This window comes from Pelodiscus sinensis, chromosome 10, assembly GCF_049634645.1.
Source record: "Pelodiscus sinensis isolate JC-2024 chromosome 10, ASM4963464v1, whole genome shotgun sequence".
NCBI lineage: Eukaryota > Metazoa > Chordata > Testudines > Trionychidae > Pelodiscus > Pelodiscus sinensis.
The window spans coordinates 28,662,074-28,688,179 of NC_134720.1; the positions used below are offsets into that span (position 1 = coordinate 28,662,074).

The 26,106-nt window shown below is 41.3% G+C and overlaps 1 protein-coding gene across 1 annotated transcript in view; it reads left to right on the top strand.

The window, feature by feature from the left end:
• Positions 1–26,106, top strand: part of ARHGEF26 (Rho guanine nucleotide exchange factor 26) — a 114,789-nt gene that overhangs the window by 17,360 nt on the left and 71,323 nt on the right. The window contains exons 5-6 of the mRNA XM_075937745.1: positions 6,097–6,153; positions 11,916–12,076. Of these exons, the coding sequence (XP_075793860.1) occupies positions 6,097–6,153; positions 11,916–12,076 (218 nt within the window). The remainder of the gene's footprint in view (positions 1–6,096; positions 6,154–11,915; positions 12,077–26,106) is intronic.

Sequence of the window (26,106 nt, forward strand, 5' to 3'; positions counted from 1 at the left end):
CATTGAAATAACCCTTTCCTCTTCAACCTTACTCCATGCTATTTCTACACCTAATTCTTGCCTGTTCCTTGTCGTTCTCTCCCAATATCTGATCCCCTGCTCCCAGTTGCAGTTATAATGAACCCTAACAAAATTTGGGCATGTGGTCAGACCTGGTTTTCCCTTCCCCCCCCCCCTCAGAATTGCATCTGTCCCCCATATGCCACATATCATTGTCACCATACTCCTCCTACAAAAAGTTGCTTTCCCCTTTTTCCACAATCCAGCCTGCTGTAGTCTCTGTCTTTATTCGGAAGATGATGGTAAAGTCTTGTCCATATGTAGCAGAGTTTGGGGGCACTACTAACTTCTTCCACTCCCTGAAATAGAAGCATGCAGGATAGATAAATGATCCCCCAAATCTGACCCTTCATTCTTGCCTGAGTTGCCTCATTTCTGCAAATGGATCCTGGCCCAGAGAAGCATTTAGCTACAAATTCATCAACTGGCACTCAGCCTTTGGAAGGAAGAGTATTATAATGCCCATGGGACAGACAGAGGAACTGAGATTCAGCCTATGTTTACACTGTACCCCTCTGTTGGCAGAGGGATGTAAATGAAGCACTTTGAAAGCGCAAATGAAGCGGGGATTTAAATATCCTGCGCTTCATTTGCATAATCACATCATGGCGCTGTTTTGAACAAGCGCCATGTCGAAAGTGAAGCCACAGTTTAGACGCGGTTTTTCAACAATGGGGTGATTTTTGGAAAGATCTTGTAGTACAAGATCATTCGAAAAATCTCCCCGTTGTCAAAAACACCATGTCTAAACTGCGGTTTCACTTTCAACATGGCGCTTGTTCAAAACAGCACCATGATTTGATTATGCAAATGAAGCGTGGGATATTTAAATCCCCGCTTCCTTTGCACTTTTGAAGTGTTTCATTTACATCCCTTTGCCAAAAGAGGGGTGTAGTGTAGACACGGCCTCTGAGAGAGGTGAAGTAATTTGCAGGCACAGGCAAGGAGTATGTGCCAAAACAGTGACTGAAACTAACTGGGACGTTCAGTCCAGTCTCACCTAATCCACTCTTAAGGGTTTTAATTCCCATTTTAAATTTGCACTTTAATTGAAGAACTGAAAAGATGAATTTTCTGTTTTATTTTCTAAATTGAGTTCATTATCTTTACCTCTTTGAAATTGTATTCGTTATTTCTCAATATTTTGAATCAATTTGATTAGTCCTCTTTTTCCCCTGGTCCGTCGTCATCGTCTTCTTTTTTTTTTCTTTTTTTAAGATAATTTGAATCAAGGATCTCTTAGGACCAAGTTCACTCTCTGCACTTTATGGCCAGTGTATGTACATATGAGAAAAAGTTGACTCACTGGCTGAACGTAGTTATTGGCAGTAAGTCCATGGTGCTTGTGAAATTCCATAGCCTGCCTCCATGGTGCAGTAAATACTCTGATCCATTATCACAGGAAGAAATAGAAGAAATAAGGAGAACCATTTAGGTGCATATTAACTCAGGCTCATAGTAGGCAAACACTGTGGGTGTGTATATTTCTCTTTCTGTTTAGATATTTCTTGCGTTTTGAGAACTGGGGAAAAATGATTTATTAATTTAGCCAAACTGAAGTCAGATTACTAATAGAAAGGAATTATTTATTACATTATTTTAATGCTTAGATAATCATAGAACCATAGAGCTGGAAGAGACTTCAGAGGGTCATCAAGTCCAGCCCCCTGCTCTAGGGAGGACTAATCCTTTGTCAGGCCGAGACTTAAACACCTCTAGGGATGGAGACTCCACTACTTCCCTAGGTAACCCATTCCAGTGCTTCACCACCCTCCTAGTGAAATAGTTTTTCCTAATATCCAACCTGGACCTCTCCCACCATAACTTGAGACCATTGCTCCTTGTTCTACCATCTGTCACTACTGAGAACAGCCTCTCTCCATCCTCTTTTGAAGCTCCCTTCAGGAAGTTAAAGGCTGCTATCAAATCCCCCCTCACTCTTCACTTCTGCAGACTAAACAGACCCAAATCCCTCAACCTCTCCTCATAAGTCATATACTCCAGCCCCCTAATCATTTTAGTTGCCCTCCACTGGACCCTCTCCAATGCGTCCACATCCTTTTTGTAGTGGGGGGCCCAGAACTGGACACAGTACTCCAGATGGCCTCATCAGAGCCGAATAAAGGGGAATAATGACAGCTCTGGATCTGCTGGCAATGCTCCTCTTAATGCAACCTAATATGCCATTAGCCTTCTTGGCTACAAGGGCACACTGTTGACTTGTATCCAGCTTCTCATCCACTGTAATCCCCAGGTCCTTTTCTGCAGAACTACTACTTAAGTGGTTGGTCCCCAGCTTGTAACAATGCTTGGGATTCTTCCATCCCAAGTGCAGGACTCTGCACTTTGTCCTTGTTGAATCTCATCAGATTTCTTGTGGCCCAATCCTCCAGTTTGTCTAAGTCTCTCTGTACCCTATCTCTGCCCTCAAGCGTATCTACCTCTCCCCCTAGCTTAATGTCATCCGCAAACTTGCTGAGGCTTATCCAGGTCATTAACAAAGATATTGAATAAAACTGAACCTTGGGGCACTCTGCTGGAAACCGACCGCCATCCTGACATTGAGCCGTTGATCACTACCCGCTGGGCCCGGCCTTCTAGCCATCTTTCTATCCATCTTACCGTCCATTTATCCAATCCACATTCCCTTAACTTGCTGGCAAGAATATTGTGGGAGACCATATCAAAAGCCTTGCTAAAGTCAAGGTATATCACATCCACTGACTTTCCCACGTCCACAGAGCCAATTACCTCATCATAGAAGCTAATCAGATTGGTTAGGCACGACTTTCCCTTTGTGAATCCATGCTGACTATTCCTAATCACTTTCCTTTCTTCCAAGTGCCTCAAAATGGATTCCTTAAGGATCCCTTCCATGATTTTTCCAGGAACCGAGGTAAGACTGACTGGCCTATAGTTCCCTGGATCGTCCTTCTTCCCTTTTTTGAAGATGGGCACTACATTTGTGTTTTTCCAATCATCCGAGATTTCTCCCGATCTCCACGACTTTTCAAAGATAATGGCCAAAGTCTCCTCAATGACATTTGCCAACTCCCTCAGTACCCTCGGATGCATTAAGTTCGGACCCATTGATTTGTGTACGTTTAGCTTTTCTAAATAGTTCCTAACCTGTTCTTTACCCACCAATGGCTGTCCATCTTCATCCCATCTTGTATCACTTAGCGCATTAGTCCGGGAGCCCACCTTGTCCGTGAATACAGAGGCAAAGAAAGCATTGAGTACTTCAGCTTTCCCCACATCATCTGTCACTAGGTTACCTCCTTCATCCAGTAGGGGCCGCACACCCTCTCTGATCACCTTCTTCTTGTTAACATGCCTGTAGAAACCTTTCTGGTTATCCTTCACATCCTTAGCCAGTCACAATTCCATTTGCGCTTTCGCCTTCCTGATAACCCCCCGGCATTCTCGAGCTATATATTTAAACCCCTCCCTGGTCATTTGTCCAAGTTTCCACTTTTTGTAAGCTTCCTTTTTGTGCTTAAGTTCATCAAGGATTTCCCCTGTAAGCCAATCCGGTCTCCTACCATGTTTGCCTCTCTTGCTACGCGTTGGGATGGTTTCTTTCTGTGCCTTCAATAAGGCTTCTTTAAAATACTGCCAGCTGTCCTGGACTCCTTTCCTCTTCATGTTAGCATCCCAGGGGTTTCTACCAATCTGGGGTCTCAGGGAGTCAAAATCTGCTTTTTTGAAGTCCAAGTGTATTTTACTACTCTCTTCTCTTCCTTTGGTCAAGATCCTGAAATCTACCATCTCATGATCACTGCTTCCCAGGTTGTCACCCACCTCTACTTCCCCTATTAGTTCCTCCCTGTTTATGAGCAGAAGGTCAAGCTGCACACGGTCACTGGCTGGATCCTTCAGCACTTCTGACAAGAAGTTATCCCCAACATTCTCAAAAAACTTCCTGGATTGCCTTTGCACTGCTGTATTAGTTTCCTAAGAGATGTCAGGGTGATTAAAGTCCCCCAAGTAAACAACATTCTGCATTCTCACATAATGTCCTGTTTTTTCAATCCCTTCCAAAGGTTCTCAACATTTAGCTCATAGTTGTATGATTGATGAGATTGTGCTACCTTAATAATATGGAAGGTTAATTTTTTAAATTTTAATTGGATTTTTTTTTTTGGTTAAAAGGGGCTATTGAAATGTTTTACTTAGGGGAAGGGGAGGAACCAGATGTTCCTGTAGACCACAGTTGGGGATTCTGTGGCCCCCAGTTTGCCTAGATATGGCCCCCAAGGCTTAGGGTTCCCCCGCCCCAGCATCAGGGAGCCTGTGCTGGTGCTCTAGCCCCTCTGTGGGGCTGGAGCGCACAAAATCTACTAGCTTGGGCCTCCCTCGACTCTGGTGAGGGGAAAGTGGGGAGTGTCTTTCTCTTCAATCAGTAACCATGTCAGTGAGGGTTTGTTTTGCTTCTCACTTGAGTGTGGCCCCCAACTGATTTTTGTGACCCCAAAAAGGTTCCCTGTACTTACTATAGGCCAAAGTTTTCAAACTTTTCTGCCTAAGGTCAGGATTCTTAGTTTGTATTCAGACCTCTAAAATGATGTTCCTTGGATTTTTTTCAGAGGTGTTTTCATGCTAAGTCCTGTACATTTGCACACAAACTGCAGATATGAAATGTCCTAGTTTGCATATACAGATATGCATTATCTCTTTACAAATAACAAACCCCAATTGCATATGTGTAGCACAAAAGCACATTACTGTTTTTATGTGTTATCATCCCAGTTCAGTGGACCTTAGGGTTGCCAGATGGCTTCAGCAAAAATACCGGACACACTTGACATTACATTGCAATCTACATTACATCTTATTTAGAAAATACTGGACATTTATATTTTCTCAATTTGTTTCCCGAACAGAAAGCTCAAATACTGGACTGTCCGGTTCAAAACCGGACACCTGGCAACCTTATCAATAGTATTTCACATCCCTTCCTGACTTTCTGCACCTTATATTTCATTTCACCCCCTAAGTCTTTTCTAGACACAGTTTAGAGAGGGTGGTAGGCTGTGTCCAGACTCCATGCCTCCGTCGACGGAGGCATGTAGATTAGCCAGCTCGGAAGAGGGAAATGAAGCCGCGATTAAAATAATCGCGGCTTCATTTAAATTTAAATGGCTGCCCCGATCTGCCGATCAGCTGTTTGTCGGCAGATCGGGAGAGTCTGGACGCGATGCCCCGACAAAGAAGCCTTTCTTCATCGACACAGGTAAGCCTCGTGAAACCAGGTTTACCTGTGTCGATGAAGAAAGGCTTCTTTGTCGGGGCATCGCGTCCAGACTCTCCCGATCTGCCGACAAACAGCTGATCGGCAGATCGGGGCAGCCATTTAAATTTAAATGAAGCCGCGATTATTTTAATCGCGGCTTCATTTCCCTCTTCCGAGCTGGCTAATCTACATGCCTCCGTCGACGGAGGCATGGAGTCTGGACACAGCCGTAGAGAAAGAAGAACCTGCAGATGATAATTTAACTTTATATTGGACTGGTAGTTAACTGGTAATGAACAGTCTAATAAGGGTCTGGGGTGAGAGAAAAAGATTTAGGGACAAATTTTGAAGTAGGCCTCAAAAATTGCACCCAGGTATGTTGTGTGTGTAAAGTAAATTACTTAACTTGCAAAAATAAAGGGGCTAATGCTCAAATACTTGTGTGCAAAATCTGCAAGCACTGGTTAGGGTACTGTACTGTACAACATGACAGCAATTGGACTGTATCTTTGCTGCAGTAGCTTTGTGCATTTGGTATAATGAATTTATAAGATAAAACCCTGATAATGCTTTGATTTATAGCTAAGACCAAAAGTTGATGATGATGTGTTATAATCTTGTCTTTGTATAAAACTAAATGCTGGCTTTGTGAAGTGGTCAGAATTCTACTAGCAACTAGGATGGAAGTGAGGTCACTTAATTATTGGCACAAACCTTGGCTCTTGATTTATCTGAATACTGTATATTGTAAAAGAGACCGTTTTCCATAAGGATATTAAATACTAAAATTTGTCTTTTAGGTGAAAAAGAATGGACTGTCTCAGACAATCAGTCAGGAGGAAAGAAAGAGACAAGAGGTACTCATTAAGTAATTTTAATTGATGATTTAGTAATACTTAGCATACCTGATTTCGTGTTTTATGCACATCTTATATGTACCTGTCCATCAGGGGGGCAACTTTAGTACATCCTGTTCTAATATTTTCTGCCCTATTTTCTCCCTCACTGTGAGTCCTTTGTCAGTGCTGAGGGACAGTAAAACCTACAGGATCTCTCTAGCACAGTGTTTTTCAAATGTTTTTCTTGTGATTCTTTTGAAGAAAATTGTTGATGCCCACAACCCAACATAGTTATGTCTTTTGACTAGAGTGCAAGCTCCAAGGTGGAACTGGGGATGAGAGGTTTGGAATACCGGGGGGGGAGAGGGGGAACTGAGGCACAGGTAACTTCTGGCAGCCCCTGATCAGAAGCACAATGGGGGCGGGGAATGCTAAGGCAGGCTCCATGCCTGTCCTGGCATTGTGAGCCGTGCTGAACCCTGGAAGTAGCCAGTAGGAGGTCTGGATCCCAGGCAGAGGTGCGCAAGTGGTGTTGTGTGCTGCTCTTGCCTAAGGGCACCACCTCCCAGCTCCCATTCGCCAGGATAAGTGGAAGGCCTGCCGTAGCACCCTTGCTGGCCATCTGGTTACCCTACAGCAAGGTGATCTAGTACCTGACGTTCTGTGACCCAATACTAGGTCTCAACTAGGGTTGCCAGATGGTTTCAACAAAAATATGGGACACACTTGACATTACATCACAATCTACATTACATCTTATTTAGGAAATATGGGACATTTTATATGTTCTCAATTTGTTTCCCAAACAGAAAGCTCAAATATTGGCCTGTTCGGTTCAAAACTGGACACCTGGCAACCCTAGTCTCAACCTGTACTTTGAAAACCACTGCTCTAGCATGTGAGAATCTCCAGCTTGGGTAGCTGGATGACTCTGTGTGGGTGAGGCAAGTAATACTCCAGTGAACTATAGCTGGTAGATGGCTCCTTAGCGGTGATGGGCAGTCTGCCTCTCTGCCCTAGGTGGGGCATGGAACCAGCTCCGGAATGAGAGCTGAAGCTAGTGCATTGTGCAATATCCCTTCTGCCCTATAGCAGAGAACAGAGGCCATTATCTTTAGCTTGTCTACACAAGATTTTTAACTGTCTCCTTTTCTGCAACTCCCCCATCCTCTTGGATTTCTTGTCTGTTCTCAGATGTATTTCATTATTTATGGGTGAAGAGAAGCCCAAGAGACAGGACACATCACTGACAAGTGTGGGGTTTTTCTTCTGCCTGTTGTCACTTTAGTGGACACTTGTGTTGCATCATCTTGCATGTTATCACTTTTGGGCTGGGAAAGGTGCCTTCTTTCAGGCCCTTGAATTCCTAAAGAGCCATGACTCCAGCTTCCCAGAAGTCAGATGTGCGTATGCTTCCTCAGAGGGAGCAAGCCTTAGCCAAAAGATGTCTCGCAAGCCTCAGGTTTTTGTGGTGTTTTTTTTTAGTGCAAGTGTTTCAGTAGAGGCATATTCTCCAGGAAGGGAAAAGAAGTGATCTGTGACGTGGCTATTTCTGCAGTTGATATTTGTACACCATTTTTATTGTGTAAATATTTTGTTAAAAGCATATTTATTAGATAAACGTTGGTAAAACACCATTATGGAAACTTTGGGGAAATGTATTTGTTTACTACTGTTTGGTGGGGTTTAAGAGAAACAAGATTTCAAACCTTGAGGCACCATCTAAAACTATGATTTGAAGAGAATATGCTAAATTTTTGAGCTTATTGCGGCTAAAAGAAATAATTATGTCATGAGGGTAGTCTAAACAAGAGTATTTAATACTTTCACTTAAACTATCATCAAGTTTAATTAGTGATCCCATTTACTCAGTTAACCAATTAAACATAATGTTTAACTGGTTAACAGCTTAAACGGGGAAGGGAGGGCAGAGGGAGGCAGCTTTAGTCTGGGGGAGGAGGGTGCTCTAACTGTGGCTGGACAGGGGCTGCTCCAGTCCCCACCAGTTAATCATTCACATCCCTAGTTTTAATCATGAATTCCTGTACTTTTGCAACAGTACACACAAAAATCAAGTTTAACTACATTTCATACTGTTTCATAGAAATGCTCTTGAGTTAACTGCAAAGCAATAATTAGTGAATATGATTTCACTCTTTCTTTCTCCATTTATGTTTACTGTTATTACTATATAGGTGAGCCCAGAATTAGCTTGATTGTTCTGTCTGTCATGCTAAGTGTTTTGGGTATAAAGTGGGAGAGATGTCTCATCCAAACCCGTTTACACTTTGCAAATTGGCTTTAGTTCTGACTTTGGGACACGCTAGCCTAGCCTGGCAGTTCTTAAACTGGAAGAAATCAATGAGAACGCTCATAAAAATCAGAGAAAAAGAAGCGCCTTAATAATACAGTGAAGGATTGGCTCGTGTGTTTCCGTCTATGTACAGAAATGCACAGATCAGACCAAATTAGTCATGGAATTCTGCAGCTCTCGCTAAGCAGATCCTTTCCTGGTGAGTGCAGCTGGGGAAACACAATGTAACCAGAGTGAAGTTAGAAATGTGGTGTGGGCAAAAGAAAATGGCCAGAATGCTGTTTGGGCCCTCTCCCCTGTCACAATATGAATATAGTGACCAGATAGCTTTGCTGTCTTAGGTTGGTTTGTGTCTGTCTCTGTTCTGTAAAACTCTGGGAGTAGGGGCTGAATCAGGCTGGGATATAATGTTGTTTCAAGCATCATTGACTTTACACATCTCTTTGTCCAGGATGGACCTTTCTCGTCCAGCACCCTCGGGATCTGATTGGTCCCAAACGAGGGGGTTTGCTGGACCAGGGGAGATCCCTCCCAACATGGTCCGTGTTGTCTTGCTGCCCCGGCAAGGGTTCCTGCCCAGCTCTGCTGCTGCCTGCCTGGCCTAGGCTCCCCAGGCTGGAGAGCTCCCTAGCACCCACAGCCGGACCCCAAAGTCCACAGCTGCTGCCAGACCCCGAGTTCCGCAGCTGGGGCTGGGGCTCCAGGGCTGCAGCTGGGGCCAGAGTACCGCATCCGTTGCTGCCCCCTGCTATGTCCCAGCCAGAGGGAGAGGAACCCTCCACTGCGCCACCTACCCCTCCGCGGTCTCACATGCACACACCCCCCACGGGTCTCCTAGGTGAGTCACCGCCTACCCCACCCTCCGCCATGTTCCAGCTCTCTGGCCAGACCTCCCTATCCCTGGGCTTTGTGGTACGAGAAATCTCATGCCCTGCTGGAGCACAAATGTTGCCAGACCAGAGAGACCTGGTTAAGGAGGTACAACCTGTGCTTAGAAATGTACTTTTACAAGAAGCATGGTCTCTAACGCAGCTCTTCTATGTCTCCTGAGATCTTCCTGGCCACATCCCTTTTTGTTTGTAAACTGCTGGTATCTTCTGATACTGTACAGGTATCTTCTGGAGGGAACCGAGAGCGGCTAGCCATGTGGAGAGGACATGCTGCATATGCAATTTTCTGATGTCTCTGGTGCCCCTACAGTTTTCCTTGGGTCTTGGCTTCTTGTCTTTGCACAGCAAAGACTTTAGAAAGATGTAATGAGGCACTTGCACCTTGAATGCTTCCTATTGCTGCATGCAATGCTATAGGCCTTTCCTGCTCTTGACACTCTCTGAAGGTTGTCAGCCTTGCTTGATTCAGTGGCTTTGCCCTCCAGCTGGGTAACAGTCAAAACAAATCCCTTCTGGGATAGCAAAGAGTCCAACAAAAATTGTCCACTCACCATCATCAGGATCTTCAGCTCTGGCCCTGGGCCCTTTAAATCCAGCCCTTCACTCTGGCTTCTAAATGCACCTGGTCTCTTTCTCAAGCTTTATGCTGCTTTTGTCAATGGCCAGTGGAACCCAGACCCACCCACTAGGAACTCCAGGTCCCAGCCCAGCATTCTATAAAGAACAGCCACATACTGTTCCCTTCAATTATTTGTTGCTACTTCTCTAGGCCTCTTCCCAAAGCCCTTTTATCTTCACCCGACACCTCAGGGTTAAAGTTCTCTTTCCCAATTTAAGCAAATGCAGCTTCATCATGCTCCTGCAGCCGGAGAGGAGCTCCCAGTTAAGACCTGACCTTGGGCTCCTTTTATCTTAACCCACTGGAGTGAAGCAGCAATTGGCTCCTTCTGTATAGCCTCTCTAGGCACCTTTATAGCCACCTTTGCTGCTCCTGTTCTGGGCAGTGACCATGGAGTTTCCTCAAAAAGAGACCTGTCCCACCCTGTCCCAGAAGGAATGCATTTTTTGTGGATTTGACTTAAGGCTGGGATTTTTAAACTGTCTAGTACCCTGTTACTTTTGCCACTTTTAAAATCCCAGTTCTATGCCTTCAAAGAGATTTTAAAAGCATCCGAAGAATTTCTAAGAAAAATCTGGGATCTGAAGGGAATAATCATGGCCACCCAAAAGCACTGAAGGTTGTTCATTAAAATGATCTGTGGAAGAGTCTGCTGTAGGTGAGATGCTGATCGGTACTTTCATGTGTTCAGCATGTTTGTCAACCTCTGTGTGACTTTTCAGTCAGCTTCTGAAGTATATTTCCTTCAGGTTTGAAGATGCTTAGGGAACTTAATTACAAATAATTTACTGAAATTAATTTACATATTGGTCATTCCATGTGGTGCTGTTAGAAGTGTCAGCATTCTGTGTTGATTAGCCAGTCAGTCACACGGTGAGCTCCAGGAATCTCTGAGAGATTTTTTTAAAGATGAAAAACTAATAGTAGGGCAGAGGAAGATATTATAAAAAACTAGATATGTGTATTTACATCTGAAACAATAAAACCCTAGTTGACCAAAATTCTGTAATTCAAAGATCACTGTATCACCTAAAGTTTGCCATTTATGCCAGTCAGCTGACAAAAGTGTTGGGAGGAAAGGCCAGAGGTATGTTGTTTACATTTGTCTGTCTGAAGGAAAAAGAGGAACAGTCACAAAAGTTTTTGTGTGGGAGGCTTTATAAACATGCCAGAGGTCTAACCTTTGCTCCTCAGCTAAGTGCTGTACTCTGCTAGTTCTGTCAAGTAGGTGAATCTTTGATCCAAAGGTTTTGAGGGTTCCCATAATCAAGACTCCATAATAGAAGAATACTAGCAGGTTGCGCCCCATGCTCACTATGCTCTCATGCCCCCCTCTCTCTGGCTGCTTTTGTGGCCTGAGAGCGTGATGACATTCTGTTGCCTGACAGGAAAAACTTTTTTATAGAGAGAGAGAATTTGAAAAGACATTACTCTTATAGTAACTAACATACAGTGGCCTGGCTATGTTTAAGTTCTCTTCCCAGAGTATTGTAGTGGGCAAATCTTTTGAAACTTGCTGATGTCTGCAAAACTGGAAAGATCACAGCTGGTTTGCATTTTAACACTTGGCTTAATGTCCTTTGGATATGTCTACACTGCAGTTAAACACTCACACGTGAGGCTGTAAAATTGTGGTATAGGTGTATGGGCTTGATTCATATCAACACTGTAATTTTACAGCCCTGCAGCGTGAGTCAGCTGTCATGAGCCAGCCCTTGATGTTTAATTGCAGTATAAACATAGCCTTTGTCTATTAGACATATTTTAAAAGGCTGCATCTTCGCTTTTTTTGCAGCACTCCATATTACATATAAAAGTAAATTTTGAGGCGACTGTTAAATTTGTATTGGCAAACTTAATCTGGATAAGTTCTTCTGTTGTAATTTATATCCATAACTCTTCCAAAAGGAAAAAAAATTGATTGTAAGTTTTTGTTTTTTTTCCCTCTACCATGCAGGCTATATTTGAAGTAATATCTTCTGAACATTCATACTTACTGAGCTTAGAGATTCTGATCCGGATGTTTAAAAATTCTAAAGAACTGTGTTTAACAATGACCAATACAGAAAAACATCATCTTTTCTCCAATATTGCTGATGTTTGTGAAGCGAGCAAAAAGTAAGTGCATTGTAAGAGACAAAACGCTTTTTTATTTGCATGAAATTCTGAGAGTGGTGATTGCCAGCAGAAATAAATTACTATGTACATTATATTTCATGACACTATTAGGAAGCATCTTTATTTGGTTTTAAGATAATAGAAAGAAACAAAACAAATGGTTTCAAATAACAAGTACAAAAGGCTGATATTTTCTGCTTTACAAAGTCTAATACATTCAGATGTTAGATGGCCCCATGACATTTTAGTGACATTTTTCAGCAGTTCAGGATAAGTAAAATACAATTACAAAAGCATAACATTGTGGTATTTCAATTACTTTTTAAAATGATTGACAAGTAAATGAAGTTGTTCATTGTTTAAAAACAACAAAATATATTTGAAAAGATGGATTCCATAATAGGTATTGTGACATACCTTAACTCTACCAGTTATCAGGAACAGATTTATTGTTGCCTTATTATTACAGTGTAGCTTTTAAAAATACTTGTGTCAAGAGAAAAAATAAGCTACTAAATAATGCATTGAAACTTAATAGAAAACATTTTGGGGTAATGCCAAAAAGGGTTAATCTTGAGTATTTTGAGGCACTAAATAAACATTCCTGTTTTTTTTTTAAAGAGGAGATAAAATGTTTAATATTTAAAAATATTAAATAAGAAATAATATGGATGTAAATGTCAGACCAAAACAGCAGAAAAGCATTTCAGTGATTCTTTTGTGTGAACTAAATAGGTGCTGACTTTCATGTTAATTTTGCTTATAGTTTGAAAAGGACGCATATCTATCTTTTTTTTTCCCATTAAACAATACATTTTTCTTTTTTGCATTGTTTACTTAGTTTGAGAGTATGTATGACTTTAAAACCAGTATGCTACAGGTATTAATTTTATTATACAACTTGAAATTTAATACAATTGTTCTTTCCTTCTGTACCTATAGCTATGATATCAAATAGGCTCTTCTAAACAAAATGCAGAATTTCTATCAGAGTGCCTTTTTCACATCTTGTCAGTTCTATTTTGTATTCAATATATTAAATATTTGGGATGCTGTCCAGAATGAAACCATCAGTGGAAACAAGCATTAGATGGGTAACCAAATAAACAGATTTCAAACATCCAGAAGCCTGTTTCCACATGTTTTCAGGATTCAGACAACTTTTACATTGGATTAAATAAGCTTTGTTAATCAAACTATCAATTCTGGGTGCTGCCTGCTTTAATTGAAAGAGAAACAGTGGAACAGATCCAGCCTCCTTTGTGCTAATCCAGCAATCTTTGCCTGAAATAATGGCCCCTTTCGAACTGGCAGAAACCAATGAAAAGGACCTCTGATTGGACCAATATCAGGTGGAGATGAGAGAGTGAAATAATACTATCTGTGATATCTCTCTCAATATGTGCAGAGTGTCACATTTGAAGATTGAGCCCTTTGCTTTCAAGAAAGAGGAATGATGTTTTGTGACCATCATCCTAACTTCTATAGATTGGATTTTACCTGTCTGAGATTAAAAAAAAAAAAAAAAAAAATCTTAGAGAGCAACTCCTTTAGTGATGCAGCCCCATGTTTTTTTTATTTCATTTTCTGTATATTCTTAATGTGCAGCTTGGGACTGTTAAGCTTGTATCATCAGGGTCCTCCTGTAGGAGGCATCAAGGGGGAGCAAGCGGATCCATGGTAGTTGAATAGCTGATAAGGCACCTCCGCCCTGAAGTGTAACAATAACCCTAGGGTCAGCTGGCCCCGAACTGCACGCTGCCGCTTCGAAGTACCCTCTAATACTTATCTTATAGAGCCAGCAAGGGGGGGGCCGGAGTGACTGGTCGACTGTTGTGCCGACTATCCAATAAGCATTTGCTTATTTGTCACATCCCTAGTCTGTGGTGCCAGTGGGGATAGCTCCGTATAAACCACCAGCATACGCAGGGAGCCTGCTTTAAAGCTGGCTACATTGCGCATATCGGCTCCTGCCTGTCCCCCTCACCCTCCATGCTGCTGCCTCTCAATCAAAGGCAGCTCCCCCACTTTGCTGCCTCTGAGAGAGAGGCAGCAATTGTGGAGGGAGGAGTACTTGTAGTCAACAAGATTAACCGATAAGCCCAGGAGTTAGCCAAGAATTAATAGTTCTATTGGTTAGGGAATTGCAAATGAAAAAATGCCCTATCGTTTATGGCTGACAATAGAATCTTTCGTCTCTAGGTTACTGCTCTGCATGGCCTCAGGTTGTCAATTCTGATAAGACAATACTGTCTGACATTTTGGTAAAATGATGAGTTGGTTATTTTTGTCCAGTTCTTAACAGACAGGTTGATGTTACAAAAACACTCTTGCAATAGACCATTAACTGGCACTTTTTTTTGTTATCTTAAAACATAGCAAAGATTTAGTTAGCCTAGAAACTTTCCTTCTCTTATGAATCATTCCTGTAGGGCACAGCATACTGGCATATCAGACCAAGTGTGCACAGGGATACAAAAACAACCAATCTCCTAAAATTTTTCTGATGTTTTTAATATGACAGCTTTTCTAATCTCTAAATTCACTCAAACCATTTTTAGATGAGAATTTTAAAATAAAAAAAGGAAAACTAAATTTTTAAAGGAATTTTTCTAACACCTTTAAATAATAGTCTTCAAAATAACTGAGGTGGAAAGGGGGAGGGAAACAATGGAAAATATTAAACTGGCCTAAAATTATAATTTATTTATACTTGTCTGAAAGATTCATGATTTCTTTCTTAGAATTTAAAGCATATTTTATTTCCCAAATTATGGTATTCTGTAAATACATAATGAGCAAGGTGCTTTGAATTGTGGGCTTTTTGTAGCTTTGTCCATGTAAACAAGTCCACGGAAAAGGATTTTGCAGCCAAAACCTTTATTTCAGTACATGAGAACTGTTTGACCTCTTTTTCAAAAGCTTTAAAGGTGGTCTAAAAACATTTCCCAGTTATGTTGTATCTTTATCTGTCTTATTTCATCTGGTATATTCTAACCAGATTTCCTTTTGTTTTTAAAAACACAGCCTCAAATTGTATATTACGGTAATATCTGATATTTGTTGGCTTTTTATACAGGAAGGTAGCTCTTGAAAAACAAACACATGAAAAAATGCTACCTTTAATGAAGTTTGACTGGAGTATCTGGTATAGATTGCATAGATATCCAGTATCTTGACACTGAAAATGTTCAGTGGAAAAGCCTCCCAGAAATGTCAAGATAAGCATTTAATAAATGACAAAGCCATTCCTAATTGTACAAAGTTCTCTTTGTAATGGGTAGAAAACAGACCGCAAAGTCTCTCTCTGCATTTAGAAACTTATTGACATTTCTCTCCGCAAAACAGAATGGTTGATTTGACTTATTTATGCAGGGTACGATTATATAGAGTCCTCTTGAGCTATAAAGTATTTTTGCAAGATTGCTTCCAAAATACTTGTGGTTCTGTGTATATCTCTGACTATATAGTTATTCACATGAGCCACAGTGAGAGATGAATTATATTGGGAGAGAAGCTAATGGAGACATAATAGGCTAATTTACTCTGATGTAAAAGTTTGTATAGCCTGAGAATTACTCAGTTTTGCTAGTCAAATAAAGAACTTGAATCTCAACACATTGGGTAGAAAAGGTCAGTTCTCCAAGAATCTGTCAACCATTTAGCACAAAATATACTTTCACTTTCTAAGAATGATATTTTAAAATGGCATTTAGGGCAATGATAGATGGGTTAATGTAAACTTGAGGCAATTGGTGCTCTTTAGAAACATTTAGAAGATAGACAAGTGGCTAGAGAAAACATTTGTTGATACAGTTTTGATAGATGTTTCCTATGAAAGGCCTTTATTACATCTTTCCTTATTATTACGTAATATCATTTGTATATTCTGCTTTTTCAAATGTTAGTCAACACGCCTTTTCTCTTTTAAACTCAGTAGCAAATTTATAGTGTAAAAGACGTTATATGTATATGCCATAGAAAAAGGTTCTGAGGAAAGAATAGTTACACAACCTAAGGTCAAGAAATATGAAAGTTAACACACATGTAATCTTCAAAACTCAGAAATGTGTGAGATGGAGTCGTTAAGTATCTGATTACTGAGGCCTAGCCATCTGGCTGGCGTGTATGCCAAGGTAAAGATTGTTGAATGTCTTTCTTTTTTTTATGCAGTTTTTCTTAGATTAATCTAGCTGCTGTTAAAATCTCTCGGTGTATTTTACCTCTGGTTCTTTCCTCATTCAGATAAATTGACTTCCATTATGTGACAAACCTAAAACGGAGCATGAGTGAAATTTATCTGAATACCTAGCAACAGATCTATAGAAGCTTCGTCACTCCTGCTTTGTCATTATTCTTTGTGTGCTGTTATTCTTCTATCAAGAGAATTCTGACAAATGAATTCCCTCCATTCGTGCCCCTTTCTGAAAGATTTATGACCCTGGAGAATTCTGTTCTATCACTTTGTCTTCCCTATAGAAATGCAACACAGATGGCATGTAAGTCACTATGCCACGTATTTATGTGGAGAGTTTCACTATAGGACAGTTCCTTTCTATAATTGTAGATTTATTCTATACTTTCTTCCATGAGGTCTGTTGCCTAAGATTTCTAAGCGGACCATTTTTCTTATGCCTCTAGGTTCAACTGTGTTTCTTAAGGCTTACTCTCAGTTCATGTTTTCTTCTGCTTTTCCCAAGTAAATTAATTGTCCTTATCTTGCCTAATTCTTTATTACTTAACTTTTTATCTTTGTAAATGTCAGTAAATACCAGTCATCTTTTTGTTTTCAACAGCTCCCTCAATGAAAACATGCACATACACATAGCTACCTGCCAACCCTCTAAAATCAGTTGCGTTAGTCTTCAATTTCTTTGTAGTAATGTATCAACAAATAAGTTGAGAGCCAGCTGTAAACTCAGATTTCTGAGTTATCTGAGCTATAAAACAGAAAATATTCCAGCCAAAAGTTAGTGGTAGGAATTATTTCTGATGACTTTTGCACTTTGAACACTGTGGCACTTGGTGATCAAGTATAGGTCACTCCCCCGCCCTACCACAAAGTTGGAAAATGACTTAAAAGGTGCACACAATGTTCTCCATCTGAACTAAACACCAGAGCTAGGGATGTAAACAACTTAATCAACTAGCTTATTGGATAATGGACAGACTAGTCGCTTCCCTCCGCCCGCCCCCTTGCTGGCTCTATCAGAAAGAGGCAGGGGGGATGGGGAAGAAGGGAGTGCTGGGAGAATCTGTCTTTAAAACTGGCTCCTTTCAGCTCCAGGGCTGCACAGCGTCAATGTTCCACCTTAGAAATGTTACAAGAGTCCCCACTGGGGATCTTGCGCACTTCAAAGCAGAAGCACCGCATGGAGCCTGGGGCCTGCTGGCCCTGGGCTCTACGTGGCGTTTCAATCTTAGAGCCCCAGCTGGGACTCTTGTACATTTCAAAGGTGGAACGCCTGGCAGCACTTCTGCCTTTGGAATGTAGGAACAGCTGGGTGGGCTCTTACTATATTTCAAAACAGAAGTGCCCTTATTGACTAATCAAATAGTCAATCAAATTCCATCGACTGTTCATTTAATTGATTAATATAATTTTAACAACCAGAGATGCAGGTTACCACATTACATTTTATTCCTTGCAAATGGATGAGAGACTTCTGTCATAATGTTTTCACCCTGCCTCTAGCGTCTCCTGTGTAAAACAAAATGCCAGTAGCAAAGTTCCCAATGGGCTTCATGGAGTGTGTGATTCATCTTCCTTTCAGGCCTATAGAAAACTCTGAATACAGTAGGCTTCTTTGGGGTGGAGGGTGGTTGAATAGGCTAGAGAAGCATTCGAATATATGAATATTCTAGGAGTTTATGTTTGGCAAAGCTTTATCCAGTAATAAGTTTGTGCAGTATTTCTTAAAGGAGGTCAGACTACTGATTTTATTTACACATATATATTCTTTCAGTTGAGTGCTTTTTTGCTGGCTCTTCTGTGCTTCATTCTGATAGCAATGTATTGAATCTGATGCAGTTCAAATTTGCACAGTATGTAGAATGAGGATTTTATTTCTCTGCATATTTTTGTGAAATAATTAGTAGGGAAACTAGACTAGCTTTTTAAATCTAAATTTCTGGCTTCCAAATTTTAGGGCCCTGCTGTACAAATGAAGAAGGTGCATTTGTTGATTGGCTAACAATCACAAAAAATGTTTGAGCAGGCGGTGTTGAGTTCTGCTGAGGGATCACAATCTGATTTTGGAAAAGTACAAATGACCATTTTTTGCATAGAAGGCAAGATTCTCCTCACATACTATGTGCATGTTTTGTAGAGCTGTCAGGTTATAGGGAAGTTTAGGAGTAGGTGTGATTTTGAAGCTTTTGAGAAAATAGGGTAGCTGTATTATTGGCTTTGCTTGTACAGCATTTTTTGAATCCTGCCCCGATCTTTCTTTTGATTGCAATGCTACTGTGGCTACTCTGCCTTCTGTGTAACCCCTACACGGACTCTGAAAACACCATAATGACATGATTTGTGCTTTTGCACTTTGAACCTTCCTTTTCCTGACCCCAGGAAAGTCAGTCAGCCTGTTGTAGCAGCACAAATTATCTATGGGAGAGAAGAGACCACTTCAGAAGGTTGTGTTGTGCATTGGCCCACTTCCTTAGGATCATAGTGAAATATACACATGGAACCCTTAGGTTTTCAAAGTAGTATGGCAGCATGGGGAGGAGATTTAAGTGACAGATTCCAATTTTTTTTTCTGTGGCCAGCTTCATAAGGGCTCTTTGTGAGTCCTCAGTATTGGTAGGTTGTGATCAGGACTGGTATAGTCAGGCTCTCATGGACTGAGCTGATGTTAATTTATGCTTGTGAGTAGATCAGATTTTCTTGATGGAATAATCCTCTTTGTAAATAGCAACATTTGGTTATTTCTCATGCACGTGGCAAGGGTGTTTGCATTTCTCAGTGCTGAGCTTGGTTATGTGGAAAATCACTGATGTGTCTCACGAGGTTTTTGGAACTCCAGGAGTTACAGAAAATTTATATTGTATTTTGTGTCCGAGACAGAGGAAAACATCCCGTGCTTTTGTTTTCCTCTTGTTCCCTTTAAGTTTATCTTTTGATATGTTCATTTAACTCTCTTGGCCTGGTGCAATGTGAACATACCTCATTGTGCCTGCCTATTGTCGGCATGTTCACAAAATACAGCACTACTTTGTGCGTCTCACATCTAAGCAGCCTTTATTTCTGCCATACATTTGTATTTAGATGATTTTTCAGACCTGTAGAAACATGCAACTACTATACCAAAAAAAAGTTCACATTGTTGAGTATGGGAAAGGCTTTGAAATGAAGTTGTTTGTTGTGTGATGTCTGTATAACTTACCTTCAAAATGTATGTTTCCAAAGGCGCACAGTGGTCTTGGGGGGGGAGGGGGTATCAGTGGCTATTGAGTAAATGAATCATGGTTTGTGTTTCTAGAATACATTGCATTCAACTGGAGGCTATGAACACTTCATCACTATCTCAAGAATGTCATTGGAACAGTATATATTGACAGAGTTGCCATGGATGTTTTGATTTGTTTTGGATTCTTCCCAGCACACTATAAATAATTGAAGATCATTGACTTAACTGTTAAGATAGGACTGATAAAAATTAAGGTGACAGGCTTTTTGTTAATTGTAATTTAATTTGTTTGACTGCAGGATGAAAAGGTGGCTTGTTCGTAGATTTCCTTTTATTTATTTTTCTTTGTTGTTGCACAGTTAGAATTGCCAAAGTAGTTGTAGCTCTTGTGGGCCATCAGCTTTGTGGTTCTTGGAGCTGGCAGGGTACAAATAAAATGTGAATTCCTCTCCATTATTTTGATTGGGGTGGTAGCTATAATGGGCTATAAATGTGCTTCTCTTCTACGTCAGCCTCTTCTATCCATTGTCGTGCTAAGAGCTGTGATTCTTGCTTAACACAATAATTTTAAGTACTTTTCGAAGGTGAATGATTTTATAGAATTGTAAGAGTTAAAATTACATCCCTGTATCTTCCTGATTTCTATTGGGGATGTTGGCCTGGGCTTATTTTTTAATCCAAATAATTACATGCACTCTCCTCACATGCTATGGGGGGTGGGAGAAGAGAGCTGATGTCTGTGGGGAACCAGCTTTTAAGTTGACTGCCCACAAACACCATAGAGGGTGTGGAGGGGCAGATGGGACCCAGTACATGAAGTAAGCCAGCTTTTGGTCCAGCTACCCACACGTCTCGTCCTGCCACTAGCTTCTCCCCTCTCCCTCCCCGAGGCTGCTGCCTCTGTATCAGAGCACTGGCTTGCGGAGCCACCTCGCCCATACCCCCTCCTCCATGCTGTGCGGGAAGAGGGGGGTGGGGAAGGTGGGATGCCAGAACAGCCTCCGCCTGTGGGGAGCTCACTCCTGCCATCCTGCACTTTTGTCTCTGATACAGTGCAGGGTAGTAGGGGACTCTCCAGGAGTTGGACCAGAAACAGTGGCTGCCTTCCCCGGGGACCATTGAATAATCGTGCAAGCACTAAAATTTGTGTGGTTACATGATTATTAAACAATTTCTAAAATCCTTAATTTCTATTTATTTTTCCCCATTAGTTTAATTAATATAAAATTTTTAAACATTGTAAAGGAAATATTGGGGTAAGGCATTAAAGGGAATATAAACTTTTGGATAAGTTTTAGTTTCTGTAGTATTTTTCTGGTGCTGTCTTCATTAGTGCTATTTGGGCTTGAAGATATTTGTAGATTTTGTTATGATTATTATTTTATACTACTTGATAGCCAAGAGCTGGGCTTGTTCTCACTCCACTGGTGCTTCTGGTAATTTTGATAGTGATACGTCAGCAGCAGGGCTGCTATACTTTGAAATCTAGATTATGATCTGCTTGGTTGAATACAGATGGATAATTATAACTTTTGGAAAATATTCTTAATCTAAAATAATTTAAGGTTGTAACTAGCATTCTTCACTTTTCAATTTAGGATCCAATTAGCAGTTATTGTGTGACTTTCAGGATGATAGGCTAATATTTTAAGTGACTGAGAACCCTCATATAGGCTGAATTACATAAAACTTAAAGAAAATTAAATGTATGCAATGCAAGCTATAATAGACTATGCCAGATAAACAATGTAAAAGCTTAATATTTTGCATACTGCCTAAGAAACTGTGTGCATGGTTTTGGTACATATCATGTATTTTTACCCCTCTTTCATCTAGGAAAAGACACCTGTTGCATGTTTCCTATAATTTTTTAGTGAGAATGGAGAAGAAAATGGTTTCTTAGCAATTGGATCAGAAAAATGTGTTTTACGATCTGATGCCTGAAAGGTAGTGGACCTTTTAATACCAAAAAGGATCAAAATGTGAGTTTTGGAAATTTCTTGTACGTCAAATAGGGAATGGTTTGCTTGAAGGCACAGAGACTTAAATATAGTAGTAAGTGGCACAGCATCTATCAAGGCTGTTCCCTACTCTGTTACTTCGAGTGCAGAAGGTGGAGACTTTAAAATACCTTGCCACTAAGGCTCTGCTTAAAAATTCCCAAAGGTCACAGTTTCCTTGACCTTGGGTGGTATGGTGCCACCATCCCTTTAAGAACTCAGGAAGATGCACTTGGGAATTTCTTCCTGTGGGGTATCCCAAAGTTTTTTAACCCTCCTTCTGAAGAGAGCATGAAAACAAACAGTATTTTCTTTAAAACAGTCATTTTAATCTCAGGCACATGCACACAGAACCTCTTACCTTCTAGGACTCAGGGATCATCGGATCATTGTTTGAATGGAGAGGCAGCAAGTGTGGAGGGTGAGGGGTAGGGCAGAGGAACCAATAGTCGTGGTGAGCCGGATTTCAGGCAGGCTCCCTGTGCGTGCTGGCTCCATGGCCCTGCCTGCCCCCCTTGCTGCCTTCTACAGAGGTAGGGGGAAGATGTAAGCTGGGAGGTTGCCATGAAGCAGCCACGAACAGAGGCTGCTCCGCAGCAACAGCCCCTGTCTGCGGGGGGTTGTTCAAGCTCTCCATGGACAGAGGCTGCTGCCAGGTAGCAGCGTCTGTCTGCAGAGAGCTCAGAACCTCTGAAGACAGGGGTTGATGCCACCCTGTGGCATAGAGTGGTAGGTGGGAGCTGGTCTGCGCAGGAAGCTGGTTTTAAAACTTGCTTCCCTTGCGGACCAGCTCCCACCTGCCTCCCTATGCTGCTGCCTCTGATAGAGAAGCAGTGGTGTGGGGTGGCAGGGTTCTCTCTGGGAGTGGAGTCAGGAGCACATTGGCTTGGCTGTTGATCCCGCCTCTGGGGACTATCAAATAGTCATGCAACCATTAAAATGTTTTGCAGTTACAATTCAATTATACATTAACATTGCTACTTGGTAAAGCTTATTTGGTTGCTATGTGTTACAGAGTAACTGAAAAAGGCAGATGAAAAACAGAGAATTGCTTCTTTGGGATTCAGTTTAAAAGTTATGGAGTATGGGAAAGGGGTATATGGGCTCAGCACAGAGGAGTTCAACAAACCCCAAAAATAGCTTAATTGTAGCTGACTAAACATTCCCTGTTCTACTTGCATATCTGTTGTTTCTAGGTTTAGTCTTTCCTAGGTATGGACATCGCTGGAAACTCCATGCCTTGTTACTGGCTTTATTCGTCTCTCCCAGCTCTTGTTCTGATCACACACAGACTGCAGCAGGAGGATCCTGCTTCAATTAAAAAATTCACACTTTTTTTTTTCCATTGGCTCTCCTGGTTCTCTGCCATCACTTCTGGGAGACTCTGAAGGACTCGCTGTCTCTGGGTTTAACCCTTACAGGCAATTTAGTTAAATGAATGGCTGGGGTGTCCAGAAAAGGGTAGTACCTCTCCTGTTCATCACAGCATCTGTGATGATATGAACTTCTGTCTAGCATTAGAATGATGTGCCACCTCCTTTTTCTAATCATATTCAAAGTGCAGTAATACAGCATGCTTTGTTACAGAGCCATGAAATGTGAACATCACTTAAGGTAGAGGCTTCTTTCAAGTTTTTTATAATAAATATCTATAGCTGCGTTGGATGAAACTGCTTATCTTTCATGTTACATAAGATTGAGCTGTTTTGGGCAGATGTTATATTTTTGTTGTGTTGAGGAAACAACAGGTCATCTATAGTGACAAAATGCATGAAGGTATTAAACATCATAAGTACCACTTGTGTTTTTCTGGCAAGCCTTTATGAATCCCAAATACAAAGTGGATGTTATTCTCACATTAACATGCAAAGTTAAGTATTGCTTTTAAAAACAAATCTTATGCCTTTTTTCCAGCTTGAAAGGCACAATGAGTTGGTAGTGCGCTCTGAAAAACTTGGCACTGGTGATGAAAATTTTGCAGCCAATATATTTTTCATTAGTTCTTAGTACTTTGGGAATTCATGTTTCTAAGTGCCAGGGGGCTAATGTGGTCAGAATTAAAGCTACAAGCTCTTCTTCTTTATATTACATCCAAATGTCAAATTTATGATTCAACAGCTTTGACTTGAGGCTCAAGTAAAGGTTTATGCCGACTTTTTTAAATTCCCTCCACAGAGGTATTAGCTGTGTTTTCATGGAAGCATCATAGAGCATGGAATATGTAAAATGAGCACTTTTATTTAAAAAGTGGCTTCACAAGAAGTAGGTTAGCTTGATTATAGAGATGCATGTATATCTAAAGAAGACCTGGGGAAAAACTGTTGACATTTGATTGGGAAGGAAAATCCCTTATTGCCTGCCACTTAGGAATGGTCTGAAGAACCTAGAAAGAAATTAATTAGTGGGCAGATAAGACTTGCTTATTGGGGGCATTTTCACCCTCTATATCCATCCTCCTGTGTAGAAAGGAGAACGTGTAACTGTATTTCATATAAGACACTGTGAGCACGTATACACAGCAAGCAAAAGTCAAATTAAGCTATGCATCTTCAGCTGTGTCAGTTGCATACCTGAAGTTGAAATAGCGCCAAAAGCCACATTAAGCTGTCTACACAGTAGGAAGCCTAAGGAAGAACACTCTTCCTTTAACTTCCCTTACTCCTTGTGAAATGAGGTTTACAGGAGTCAGAGTAAGAAATCCTCCAGCTTGACGTTGTTTCGAAATAATGGCTTGCTGTGTTGATGCACTCTGTTATTTCGTAATAACATCAGTTACTCCGAAATAACGCTGCTGTGTAGACATAGCCTATGAAGCCAGATAATCAATACATAAAAACCCCAGGGAAGCCAATGCATCAGAACCCTATGTGTAGTTTTCTGACACTGGTGAAGTCTACTCCTGGACAGTTTCTCTTCCCCACTATGCAGGCCCTTTGAGTATATTCAGTATATTTGAAACAAACTTCATTTCCTTTGGCACAATTTAGTCACATAATGTTGCTGCCTACTAAAAATCTGACATGTTATCAGTGAATACCCTATGGTATGATTGACTATCTTATGCACAAAGAGCATACAAACTCACTGAGAAATGAGCTCCTCAATTAAATATGGCAACTTTCGGAACTGGTCACATATGCTTCAAAGGAACAGTGTCATCAATATCCCCCATATTATTAGTGTATTTAATGTATTACTATGTGTTCGTTATTGAATACCAAAGGTATGCTGAAAGCATAGGGCAAGACATCCTTTGCACAAGCAACTTACATGTTAAATTGGATAAACGGTACAGTTCAGCTGTGTACAGTACTTGATACAACCATTTGCAGCTTATTCTGTCTCTGTGGTTCTCTATCTTTGTGTTCATTATTCCTGCATGATGGGATGAGGTGGTATAAAGGTGTTTATCCAGCTTGAATTTGAGATAAGTGACAAAAGCCAGGGGTTATCCCAAATAAGTGATGATCCTGAGAAACTCTATCATGCATGCTGTCTATTAAGGATGTTCAGGATCCGGTATTTTGCCAATTGTGTAGTTGATACAATTTGTATCGATTATTCGAGAAGTGGAGGCTCACCCCTGGACTGCTGCGCTTCTGCATTTTAAATGTAATAAGAGCCTGGTGTCTCTTACTACATTTAAAATGCAGAAGCGCATCAATCCCTGTGTGAGCTCCGACTGCTCAATCCTGGCTTGCACTGAGTCCAGCAGCCCCTGTTCATGGCAGCTGGGGCTGGTCACGGACAGGGACTGCTGCTAGAGCAGCCTCTGCCTGCGATGAGCCTTGAGCCTTTGCAGCAGCCTCCTCTGCCCCCTCTACCTCTGATAGAGGCAATGAGGGGCAGTTGGCCCCATGGAGATGGAGCTGGGGGAACTAGCTTTTAAGCTGGCTCCCTCCAGCACCAGCTCCTGTTTCCTCCTTCCTTTCTGCCTCTCATACACAGGCAGAAAGCGGAGGGGGGAAGTGAGTAGTTGTGTACTCCACTCAACTACTCGCTTAGATCCCTATTGTCATACCTTTCTTTTTTAAAAAGTAGTAGGGAGTTTAAAATATGTATTTCATGTCCCTCTCTCTGTAAACCATATTCCTTTAATAACATGAGTGAACTCAGCAACAGAGAATGATGTTAACAAGTATATTTTAGAAACCTCTCTTATCTAACAAAGTGTATCTGTATGTCGTAATTTTTTTTTTTTTTTTTGAAGTTCACTAGCAAGGTTCCCTGTAAGGTGAACATCTGCATGGGCATGCACCAAGAATTTCAGTCCTGCCCACCCCTTCAAGAGAGCCATATAGCCCCAGCTGCTCCAGGGGGAAGGGCCATGGTGCAGGTTGCTGCCTTGTCCCAGGATCAGGTGGGAAGCCACCATGCGGCCCAGCTGCCAGGGCTGGAGCCTGGAGCTCAGTACTAAAATTAGCACTGTGGTCTCAGCTTTAGTCCAAGCACCCAGGGCAGCCACCCACTATGCTGCCCCGCCCAGCAGGAGCAGGTATCAGGATGGCAGAGGGATAACTAAGGGGGAGATGAGGGTGAGGAGAGGAAGGTGCTTGTACCAAGGCAGGAGAAGAAAGAGGAAGGCATCAAGGGGCAGGGTGGAGGAGAGACAATTGCC